The sequence below is a fragment of the Oncorhynchus kisutch genome, linkage group LG14, assembly GCF_002021735.2.
Source record: "Oncorhynchus kisutch isolate 150728-3 linkage group LG14, Okis_V2, whole genome shotgun sequence".
In the NCBI taxonomy this organism is placed as follows: Eukaryota; Metazoa; Chordata; class Actinopteri; order Salmoniformes; family Salmonidae; genus Oncorhynchus; species Oncorhynchus kisutch.
This window is the reverse complement of record NC_034187.2, coordinates 7322273-7335166: the sequence shown is the minus strand read 5'-3', so window position 1 is coordinate 7335166 and position 12894 is coordinate 7322273. Positions and strand designations below refer to the sequence as shown.

Sequence of the window (12894 nt, the reverse complement as noted above, 5' to 3'; positions counted from 1 at the left end):
TGAGAGTTTATGCTCGTAATAGGAGTGGTTTCGGTGTAATGCTTGTAATCCATCTGATATCTTTCTCTATATTTGAGGGTGTGTGTGTGGCTGTGTCAACAGGTGTTTCCTGACTGAAGAGGGGTCATATTATCACGGTCCCTTATGCAAAACATGACTGAGATTATTATTAAGATAGTAGAGACTCTCAGATCATCTATGCATTTCTTAGTGTCTCTCTAAAGTGTGTGTCTGTGACTGGAGTTTCAAAGCACACAGAAGAGAAACACCAACACCCATGGGGCTGGTAGGATTCTACTTAATCATATTGTTATATTATCTTGTCATTGTTATATTATCTTGTCATTACTACCTGGTAGGATTCTACTTAATCACATTGTTATATTATCTTGTCATTGTTATATTATCTTGTCATTACTACCTGGTAGGATTATACTTAATCATATTGTTATATTATCTTGTCACTATACCAGTAGATGCTACTACGTTATTATACTATACCACTATAATACTATACCAGTAGATGCTACTACGTTATTATACTATAACACTATAATGCTATACCACTATAACACTATACCAGTAGATGCTACTACGTTATTATACTATAACACTATAATGCTATACCACTATAACACTATACCAGTAGATGCTACTACGTTATTATACTATACCACTATAATACTATACCAGTAGATGCTACTACGTTATTATACTATACCACTATAACACTATACCAGTAGATGCTACTACGTTATTATACTATAACACTATAATGCTATACCACTATAACACTATACCAGTAGATGCTACTACGTTATTATACTATACCACTATAACACTATACCAGTAGATGCTACTACGTTATTATACTATACCACTATAATACTATACCAGTAGATGCTACTACGTTATTATACTATAATACTATAATGCTATACCACTATAACACTATACCAGTAGATGCTACTACGTTATTATACTATACCACTATAATACTATACCAGTAGATGCTACTACGTTATTATACTATAATACTATACCACTATACCAGTAGATGCTACTACGTTATTATACTATACCACTATAACACTATACCAGTAGATGCTACTACGTTATTATACTATACCACTATAATACTATACCAGTAGATGCTACTACGTTATTATACTATAATACTATACCACTATACCAGTAGATGCTACTACGTTATTATACTATACCACTATAACACTATACCAGTAGATGCTACTACGTTATTATACTATACCACTATAACACTATACCAGTAGATGCTACTACGTTATTATACTATACCACTATAACACTATACCAGTAGATGCTAGCAAATACGTTATTATGCAGACAAAAATACTGCAAATGTTCCTCATGAACCATAGGACAAAATGACTCATTGGTCTAAAGATGGCAGAGTTATTGACAAATCACAAATTAGATTTTACTAGTCCATTTAAACCACTGGCCTATGAACTTGAAACGTGTTATTGCTATCATGGACGTCCCTTAGAAGAACCTCACTGAATGTGGTATTCATAAGGAAACTATTAGCAACTAATTATTAGCATATGCAACTTTTAATGCTCATCTGCAATAATTTTCTCATTATGAACCACATATGTACTTTTGCCAATATGCTAATGCTAAAAACACTTTTTAGATATTGTTTTCTCATGAACCGTGAATCAGATTGACTCAATTTGAGAATGATTGTTGTTGCATTCAAAGTGGGCCACGCTACACCACTAGATGGCACCATATCACAACAGGGCTATAAGGGTTGAACCGATGGACATGGGACCATAACATTTGGTGTGTAAACCTTATGCCCTTAGAAACTGTGTGAATATAAAGTCACTTCAACCTTAGACCAGTTGGTGGCGCTATAGATGTCATTGGCACCATGAAATATTAGGTAAATAACTATCAATCAAGTGGACTCTCATGAAAATGAATGTTAGATTTTTAGAAATCCACTTCTCATTTTAAAAACGGCATGTTGTGGCATGCAAACTTTTATTCTAGTGTAAAAAATGTACTGCAAAGTCTAAATAGGATCATTTTGGTCATGAAGTCTGTCTCGTCTTAAACAGAGATTTTAAGCCAATTGCAACAATTGTTGGCTGTCAACACTCCAAATGTGTAGAGCAAACAATGGATTATCGTATTTTTTACTGTTGCTATTACTCATTACTGTAGCCTATCTTATTTAAACAACTGTATCAACCAAACTGTATCAATCCACAATGGACTAGGTAGAATATATTCCTTGGCCCCCAGGTTGATGACAGCGCAAATACTGCTAATAACCTACAGAACTTGAGACAACGGCATGCAGCGTGTTGATTGGCCAATGAGTGGCCAATCCCTCGTCACACCTATAATATATTTATCAAATCACAGCCCTTTCGTGCCACCTCCAGCTATTGCGCTGATAATGCCCACAGTGAAAATAGCAAAACAATATTTCGAACACCTATAGCCCTAGCTCCAGTGGTACGATTTACCGTTGTGTTAGGTTTGTTCAAATGGAGCCCTAAGAATGATTACCTGCTGTATCCAAATACCAAACTTCGTCCTTGTGTTACTGAGAGATAAACATGGTAATGCTTTCACTGATTGCACATAAAGGAAGATAGTTACTACAGGATAGTCCTTGCTTTGTTATCCAACTGCTCTCGTGTCCTTTCTGTTATCCTGTGAACCCCGTTCATTGCTGCTTGCAGCTACATTATTGGTTATTGAGCTAGGATTGACCAATCTGTAGCAACTAGCACTTTATATCAACACAGGAACTGTAGTGGGGTTTTGGTTCTGAGTTTGGGGAAGAGTGTGTGTGTGTGTGTGTGTGTGTGTGTGTGTGTGTGTGTGTGTAACCATGTCTCAGTTACAGTTTCTCTCTGCCTTGTAGGGGAGTTCCCATCCGAAGCCGTTCCCAGGAGACATCCTGGAGTTTCCTCTGAATAAATACTTCTCCCATTTTGGAATTTATTACGGAGAGAGGGATGGAGTGCCCTACGTAGCACATCTTACCTGCAGAGGTCTGTGTCCCCACACACACACACACACACACACACAGGGCCTTAACCAGGGTTTGAGTTTTAGTGAGCCCCCCCTCCCAGCCATTATCTCTTTGGTTGTTGTAGCTTCATTCACTGATCTACAAACACAGATTAGCCACGACACATCAACTCAGCACCGGGATGAAAAATGATTAAATACATACAGAGGGATCTGTTATATATTTTGTTAACAAAGGTAAACAAAACAGTTTGCATTACAGAACTTGTTTTGTTGTTGTTGAAGTTTTACAGCTAATTTCCTACAATTCTACACATTTTGACATTGGTTGGGGAAAAGTTGTGCAGGTTTAAAGCTATTTCCTACAATTCTACACATTTTGACATTGGTTGGGGAAAAGTTGTGCAGGTTTAAAGCTATTTCCTACAATTCTACACATTTTGACATTGGTTGGGGAAAAGTTGTGCAGGTTTAAAGCTATTTCCTACAATTCTACACATTTTGACATTGGTTGGGGAAAAGTTGTGCAGGTTTATAGCTATTTCCTACAATTCTACACATTTTGACATTGGTTGGGGAAAAGTTGTGCAGGTTTAAAGCTATTTCCTACAATTCTACACATTTTGACATTGGTTGGGGAAAAGTTGTGCAGGTTTAAAGCTATTTCCTACAATTCTACACATTTTGACATTGGTTGGGGAAAAGTTGTGCAGATTTAAAGCTATTTCCTACAATTCTACACATTTTGACATTGGTTGGGGAAAAGTTGTGCAGGTTTAAAGCTATTTCCTACAATTCTACACATTTTGACATTGGTTGGGGAAAAGTTGTGCAGGTTTAAAGCTATTTCCTACAATTCTACACATTTTGACATTGGTTGGGGAAAAGTTGTGCAGGTTTAAAGCTATTTCCTACAATTCTACACATTTTGACATTGGTTGGGGAAAAGTTGTGCAGGTTTAAAGCTATTTCCGTGCAATTCTACAAATGTTGCAATGACTCGCATGTGCAAATCAAAATGTATTAGTCACATGAATAGAACACTTACAGTGAACCTTACAGTGAACCTTACAGTGAACCTTACAGTGAACCTTACAGTGAACCTTACAAACCCTTAAACAGCAATGCAGTTAAACAAATCTCTATATATGGATGAGAATAAGAACTAAAAGCAGCAGTAAAATAACAATAGCCAGACTATATACAGGAGGTACCGGTACAGAGTCAATGTGGAGACTATATACAGGAGGGTACCGGTACAGAGTCAATGTGGAGACTATATACAGGAGGGTACCGGTACAGAGTCAATGTGGAGACTATATACAGGAGGGTACCGGTACAGAGTCAATGTGGAGACTATATACAGGAGGGTACCGGTACAGAGTCAATGTGGAGACTATATACAGGAGGGTCCCAGTACAGAGTCAATGTGGAGACTATATACAGGAGGGTACCGGTACAGAGTCAATGTGGAGACTATATACAGGAGGGTACCGGTACAGAGTCAATGTGGAGACTATATACAGGAGGGTACCGGTACAGAGTCAATGTGGAGACTATATACAGGGGATACCGGTACAGAGTCAATGTGGAGACTATATACAGGAGGTACCGGTACAGAGTCAATGTGGAGACTATATACAGGAGGTACCAGTACAGAGTCAATGTGGAGACTATATACAGGAGGTACCGGTACAGAGTCAATGTGGAGACTATATACAGGGGGTACCGGTACAGAGTCAATGTGGAGGTTATATACAGGAGGTACCGGTACAGAGTCAATGTGGAGACTATATACAGGGGGTACCGGTACAGAGTCAATGTGGAGGTTATATACAGGAGGTACCGGTACAGAGTCAATGTGGAGACTATATACAGGGGGTACCGGTACAGAGTCAATGTGGAGGCTATATACAGGAGGTACCGGTACAGAGTCAATGTGGAGACTATATACAGGGGGTACCGGTACAGAGTCAATGTGGAGGTTATATACAGGAGGTACCGGTACAGAGTCAATGTGGAGACTATATACAGGGGGTACCGGTACAGAGTCAATGTGGAGACTATATACAGGAGGGTACCGGTACAGAGTCAATGTGGAGACTATATACAGGAGGGTACCGGTACAGAGTCAATGTGGAGACTATATACAGGAGGTACCGGTACAGAGTCAATGTGGAGACTATATACAGGAGGGTACCGGTACAGAGTCAATGTGGAGACTATATACAGGAGGTACCGGTACAGAGTCAATGTGGAGACTATATACAGGAGGGTACCGGTACAGAGTCAATGTGGAGACTATATACAGGAGGGTACCGGTACAGAGTCAATGTGGAGACTATATACAGGAGGGTACCGGTACAGAGTCAATGTGGAGACTATATACAGGAGGTACCGGTACAGAGTCAATGTGGAGACTATATACAGGAGGGTACCAGTACAGAGTCAATGTGGAGACTATATACAGGAGGTACCGGTACAGAGTCAATATGGAGACTATATACAGGAGGTACCAGTACAGAGTCAATGTGGAGACTATATACAGGAGGTACCGGTACAGAGTCAATGTGGAGACTATATACAGGAGGTACCGGTACAGAGTCAATGTGGAGACTATATACAGGAGGGTACCGGTACAGAGTCAATGTGGAGACTATATACAGGAGGTACCGGTACAGAGTCAATGTGGAGACTATATACAGGGGGTACCGGTACAGAGTCAATGTGGAGACTATATACAGGAGGTACCGGTACAGAGTCAATGTGGAGACTATATACAGGAGGTACCGGTACAGAGTCAATGTGGAGACTATATACAGGAGGTACCGGTACAGAGTCAATGTGGAGACTATATACAGGAGGTACCGGTACAGAGTCAATGTGGAGACTATATACAGGAGGGTACCGGTACAGAGTCAATGTGGAGACTATATACAGGAGGGTACCGGTACAGAGTCAATGTGGAGACTATATACAGGAGGGTACCGGTACAGAGTCAATGTGGAGGCTATATACAGGGTATTACGGTACAGAGTCAATGTGGAGGCTATATACAGGGGGTACCGGTACAGAGTCAATGTGGAGACTATATACAGGAGGTACCGGTACAGAGTCAATGTGGAGACTATATACAGGAGGTACCGGTACAGAGTCAATGTGGAGACTATATACAGGAGGTACCAGTACAGAGTCAATGTGGAGACTATATACAGGAGGGTACCAGTACAGAGTCAATGTGGAGACTATATACAGGAGGGTACCGGTACAGAGTCAATGTGGAGGCTATATACAGGAGGTACCGGTACAGAGTCAATGTGGAGACTATATACAGGAGGTACCGGTACAGAGTCAATGTGGAGACTATATACAGGAGGGTACCGGTACAGAGTCAATGTGGAGACTATATACAGGAGGGTACCGGTACAGAGTCAATGTGGAGACTATATACAGGAGGGTACCGGTACAGAGTCAATGTGGAGGCTATATACAGGAGGTACCGGTACAGAGTCAATGTGGAGACTATATACAGGAGGTACCGGTACAGAGTCAATGTGGAGACTATATACAGGAGGGTACCGGTACAGAGTCAATGTGGAGACTATATACAGGAGGGTACCGGTACAGAGTCAATGTGGAGACTATATACAGGAGGGTACCGGTACAGAGTCAATGTGGAGACTATATACAGGAGGGTACCGGTACAGAGTCAATGTGGAGACTATATACAGGAGGGTACCGGTACAGAGTCAATGTGGAGGCTATATACAGGGTATTACGGTACAGAGTCAATGTGGAGGCTATATACAGGGGGTACCGGTACAGAGTCAATGTGGAGACTATATACAGGAGGGTACCGGTACAGAGTCAATGTGGAGGCTATATACAGGAGGGTACCGGTACAGAGTCAATGTGGAGACTATATACAGGAGGGTACCGGTACAGAGTCAATGTGGAGACTATATACAGGAGGGTACCGGTACAGAGTCAATGTGGAGACTATATACAGGAGGGTACCGGTACAGAGTCAATGTGGAGACTATATACAGGTGGGTACCGGTACAGAGTCAATGTGGAGGCTATATACAGGAGGGTACCGGTACAGAGTCAATGTGGAGACTATATACAGGAGGGTACCGGTACAGAGTCAATGTGGAGACTATATACAGGAGGGTACCGGTACAGAGTCAATGTGGAGACTATATACAGGAGGGTACCGGTACAGAGTCAATGTGGAGACTATATACAAGAGGGTACCGGTACAGAGTCAATGTGGAGACTATATACAGGAGGGTACCGGTACAGAGTCAATGTGGAGGCTATATACAGGAGGGTACCGGTACAGAGTCAATGTGGAGACTATATACAGGAGGGTACCGGTACAGAGTCAATGTGGAGACTATATACAGGAGGTACCAGTACAGAGTCAATGTGGAGACTATATACAGGAGGTACCGGTACAGAGTCAATGTGGAGGCTATATACAGGAGGGTCCCGGTACAGAGTCAATGTGGAGACTATATACAGGAGGGTACCGGTACAGAGTAAATGTGGAGACTATATACAGGGGGTACCGGTACAGAGTCAATATGGAGACTATATACAGGAGGGTACCGGTACAGAGTCAATGTGGAGACTATATACAGGAGGGTACCGGTACAGAGTCAATGTGTGGGGGCACCGGTTATTTACATGTAGGTAGAGTTATTAAAGTGACTATGCATAGATGATAACAACAGAGAGTAGCAGTGGTGTAAAAAGGGGGGGTGGGGCAATGCAAATAGTCTGGGTAGCCATTTGATTAGATGTTCATGAGCCTTATGGCTTGGTGGTAGAAGCTGTTTAGAAGCCTCATGGACCTAGACTTGGCGCTCCGGTACGGCTTGCCATGCAGTAGCAGAGAGAACAGTCTATGACTAGGGTGGCTGGAGTCTTTGACAATTTTTAGGGCCTTCCTCTGACACCCTGGTATAGAGTTCCTGGATGGCAGGAAGCTTGGCTCCAGTGATGTCCTGGGCCATACACACTACCCTCTGTAGTGCCTTGTGGTCGGAGGCCGAGCAGTTGCCATACCAGGCACTGATGCAACCAGTCAGGATGCTCTCGATGTTGCAGCTTTAGAACCCTTTGAGGATCTGAGGACCCATGTCAAATATTTTCATTCTCCTGAGGGGGAATAGGTTTTGTCGTGCCCTCTTCATGACTGTCTTGGTGTGCTGCTTGGACCATGTTAGTTTGTTGGTGATGTGGACAGCAAGGAACTTGAAGCTCTCAACCTGCTCCACTGCAGCCCTGTCGATGAGAATGGGGTTGTGCTCGGTCCTCTTTTTCCTTTAGTCCACAATCATCTCCTTTGTCTTGATCATGTTGAGGGAGAGGTTGTTGTCCTGGCACCACACGGCCAGGTCTCTGGCTTCCTCCCTATAGGCTGTCTCGTCATTGTCGGTGATTACGCCGATCACTGTTGTGTCATCGGCAACCTTAATGATGGTGTTGGAGTCGCGCCTGGCCGTGCAGTCATGAGTGAAAAGGGTGTACATCTTAGTCCGGTATTGACACTTTGCCTGTTTGATGGTTCATCGGAGGGCATAGCGGGATTTCTTATAAGCTTCCAGGTTAGCGTCCCGCTCAGTGCGGATGTTGCCTGTTATCCATGGCTTCTGGTTGGGGTATGTACGTACAGTCACTGTGGGGATGACATCATCGATGCACTTGATGAAGCCAATGACAGATGTGGTGTACTCCGCAATGCCATCGGAGGAATCCCGGAACATATTCCAGTCTGTGCTAGCAAAACAGTCCTGTAGCTTAGCCTCTGCTTCATCTGACCACTTTTTTTTATTGATCTAGTCACGGGTGCTTCCTTTTGCTTGTAAGCAGGAATCAGGAGGATAGAGTTATGGTCAGATTCCCCAAATGGAGGGTGAGGGAGCGCTTCGTACACGTTTGTGTGTGGAGTAAAGGTGGTCTAAAATAATTCCTCTGGTTGCACATTTAACATGCTGATAGAAATGAGGTGAAACTGATTTTAGTTTCCCTGCATTAAAGTCCCCGGCCACTAGGAGCGCCGCCTCTGGGTGAGTGTTTATAAGTTAATAAGGAGCAATGGCAATCTTGAATAAATGTCCGTTGTCAGAATGTTTACATTTTTTACAAATACATTTGCATTATTTGCAGTAAAAAAAAAAATGTGTTGTGTACCTGTAAACTAATTATTTGATTTCAATCATGTTTTGCATTTACTTTTTCCCAAACCTAAATGTGCTACGCTGCCCGCAAATTCTGAAACATTGTCTAGAAGCCTACTGTCTGTCTACTCAGTAGCCTTCATTTTTAGCAATAGCCTACACACTTCAAAGCAACATATCAACTGTCCATGTTTTAAATTCGACTGAGTATTACCCTATAAACCGCGTTCCCTTTCAGATGTATAGAGCAAAATACGGATAGGCTCAATTAAATGAGAGATGTAACATGGTAATTTGTTCTTCAAACTCTTGTCAGAATTAGACGTTCATTCATGTTTCTCAAATGCCAAATGTAGAAGTTGTTCCAAATGTCACATTTTTTTTATGTTTAAGTTTAGACATTTACTCCGAATTCTTAAGGTTTCGGGCATTAACTCTGAATGGTTAAGGTAAGGGTCGAAACAACTTTCTATAACTGGATTCAAACACGCAACCTTTAGATTCAGAGGCAGATGTTTATCGCCGTCCACAACGTTGAAACCTACGTGAAGTAACAGCGTCCCCTAGTGGCCGGTTTCCACGTCATCTCCCGATATCCTCACACATGGATGGAATACTGACTTGCCTGAATTTGTTTTGGGCTAAAGCTTATTCTGGAATATGAACCATCATGGCCAGAAAAGGTGTTAAATAATTTAATTTCTTCTGTAATGGTTATGAAAATAGCCTATGTATTATGTATCATAAATGAAATTATGTTCACCTGAGACATTTCAACTTATTCAGACATAGCATAAAAAAACGTAAGCTTTACATCATATCCCCCATTTGCACGAAATACTTACTTTCCAGCAACGCAATACAATATTTCAACTGCTACCAGATGTGCGTACGCATATATCGCAGGTTGTTGGGGTGGCAAGCACATTCTCACGTCAAGTAACGGTTTATAAATGAGCACCCTAAATATGCTACAATGCCCACGAATTCATAAACATCGTCTAATCTGGAAGACAACTACAGTGGTAACGTACACACCTGTTTCAGAATCTGCGGGCAGTGTTTAGGTTAGGGGAAAGTAGACGCAAAACTTTATTGAATTCAGACAACCTGTTTCCATGTCCACAACAATTTGCATTTGTTTTCGTTTTTGTGTTACTATACTTGTGAGGACTTTTTGGGGACCAACATTTGATACCATAACCCCGAAGCCTAAATTGGCCTTTTTACAAGTGAGAACCGTCAAAATGTCCTCACTTCTCTGAACTATTATTGTGAGGACTTCAAGTCCAACCATTAGGCTACCTGGGTGTCAGGTAGCCTAGTGGTTAGAACGTAGAGGTGGCAGGTAGGTTAGAACGTAGAGGTGGCAGGTAGCCTAGTGATTAGAGTGTAGAGGTGGCAGGTAGCCTAGTGGTTAGAGTGTAGAGGTGGCAGGGTAGCCTAGTGGTTAGAACGTAGAGGTGGCAGGTAGCCTAGTGATTAGAGTGTAGAGGTGGCAGGTAGCCTAGTGGTTAGAGTGTAGAGGTGGCAGGTAGCCTAGTGGTTAGAACGTAGAGGTGGCAGGTAGCCTAGTGGTTAGAACGTAGAGGTGGCAGGTAGCCTAGTGGTTAGAACGTAGAGGTGGCAGGTAGCCTAGTGGTTAGAACGTAGAGGTGGCAGGGTAGCCTAGTAGTTAGAACGTAGAGGTGGCAGGGTAGCCTAGTGGTTGGAGCATTGGGCCAGTAACCGAAAGGTTGCTCGATCAGGTAAAAACCTGTTGTTCTGCCGCTGAACAAGGCAGTTAACCCACTGTTCCTAGCCTGTCATTGTAAAAAATAATTTGTTCTTAACTGACTTGCCTAGCTAAATAAAGGTTAAATATATATATATATTTTTTTTTAAGTAATCACAAGTATCGTTAAACGTGTACACACACACTTGTTATGCTGTACTGACTGACTATGTGTGTAGACTCGGAGACGAAGCTGCTGTTATTTGGTCGAGCCCTGAAGTCAGAGGTCAAACTGGACCCAGTGGAGCTAGTGGGACGGAAATACAAGGTAACACACTCACTCGAACTGCTTTGCTTTATCTTGGCCAGGTCGCAATTGTAAATGAGAACTTGTTCTCAACTTGCCTACCTGGTTAAATAAAGGTGTTCTCAACTACCCTACCTGGTTAAATAAAGGTGTTCTCAACTAGCCTACCTGGTTAAATAAAGGTGTTCTCAACTAGCCTACCTGGTTAAATAAAGGTGTTCTCAACTAGCCTACCTGGTTAAATAAAGGTGTTCTCAACTAGCCTACCTGGTTAAATAAAGGTGTTCTCAACTAGCCTACCTGGTTAAATAAAGGTGTTCTCAACTAGCCTACCTGGTTAAATAAAGGTGTTCTCAACTAGCCTACCTGGTTAAATAAAGGTGTTCTCAACTAGCCTACCTGGTTAAATAAAGGTGTTCTCAACTAGCCTACCTGGTTAAATAAAGGTGTTCTCAACTAGCCTACCTGGTTAAATAAAGGTGTTCTCAACTAGCCTACCTGGTTAAATAAAGGTGTTCTCAACTAGCCTACCTGGTTAAATAAAGGTGTTCTCAACTAGCCTACCTGGTTAAATAAAGGTGTTCTCAACTTGCCTACCTGGTTAAATAAAGGTGTTCTCAACTAGCCTACCTGGTTAAATAAAGGTGTTCTCAACTTGCCTACCTGGTTAAATAAAGGTGTTCTCAACTAGCCTACCTGGTTAAATAAAGGTGTTCTCAACTAGCCTACCTGGTTAAATAAAGGTGTTCTCAACTTGCCTACCTGGTTAAATAAAGGTAAAATAAATAAATAAATAAAAGATGCAAACTATAGTAATAAAATATTTACTGTGTGTGTAGGTGAGGTTATAGCTCCTCTGTGTGACTGTATACAGGTGAGGAACTTGCTGGATGAGGTCCATCCTCCCAGGGACTTCTACTCTCTGGTGAAACCTGCTATAGACGACATGATAGGTAGAGACGTCACCTTCGACATCCTGTTTCATAACTCTGAACACCAGGCCACGCTCTTCAGATACGGACTCAAGAAATCCACCCAGGTAAGGGTAGGGATGGTGAGTGCGTGTGTGTGTGTGTCTTTTGAGGGGGAAGGTGTGATGTGCAACAATGTCTGATGTGATTGGTTGTAGATTGAGAAGATCTGTTGTCATTGGTTACAGATTGAAAAGGTCTACGCCCAGATCCTGCCCACCTGGAAGAAGCCGTTTGAGAAGAAGAAGTTGTAACCATGACGACGACCGTGGCTGTGTTCTAGATTGGAACACGGTCTACAGTTTAATTCCCTCTAGATATCTACTAACGAGGTACAACAAGGAGAATCAGAACAGTATATTTTTTAAATGTAACTCAGTGTAGGATGCTGATATAGAGTCAATTATATTTCTGAGTTTTTACATTCAGGGTTACATTGAACACTGTTTTTTATATATATATACACACACATCAATAAAATACAGTAAAACCCTTTCCCATTATTCTGTGTGTCTCAGAGAGAGCGAGAGAGAAGGGGGTTGAGGGTTTTACTTCAGTGTAAGGGACGTGGGCACCATTCAATCTGTACTGCCAAAGCGTTACAGAAATGGAAAGTTCATTTGTATATGTGCTGACACATGCAGCGTTTACCGTGAATGCAGTCTCCACTAACGC

The 12894-nt window shown here is 42.0% G+C and overlaps 1 protein-coding gene across 1 annotated transcript; it reads left to right on the top strand.

The window, feature by feature from the left end:
- Nucleotides 1-81: 81 nt before the first annotated feature.
- On the top strand, nt 82-12714 carry LOC116353333 (uncharacterized). Its single transcript, XM_031787757.1, has 5 exons — nt 82-286; nt 2930-3059; nt 11181-11269; nt 12123-12287; nt 12408-12714. The coding sequence occupies exons 1-5, from the start codon at nt 278-280 to the stop codon at nt 12471-12473; spliced, it is 459 nt and encodes a 152-aa protein (XP_031643617.1). The 5' UTR covers nt 82-277; the 3' UTR covers nt 12474-12714.
- Nucleotides 12715-12894: the final 180 nt, after the last annotated feature.

Excerpts from the sequence above, each read along its gene's own strand:
- LOC116353333 (XM_031787757.1), top strand. Across the intron at positions 11,270-12,122 it reads TAGTGGGACGGAAATACAAG|GTGAGGAACTTGCTGGATGA; the intron begins GTAACACACTCA and ends GACTGTATACAG. Across the intron at positions 12,288-12,407 it reads GACTCAAGAAATCCACCCAG|ATTGAAAAGGTCTACGCCCA; the intron begins GTAAGGGTAGGG and ends CATTGGTTACAG.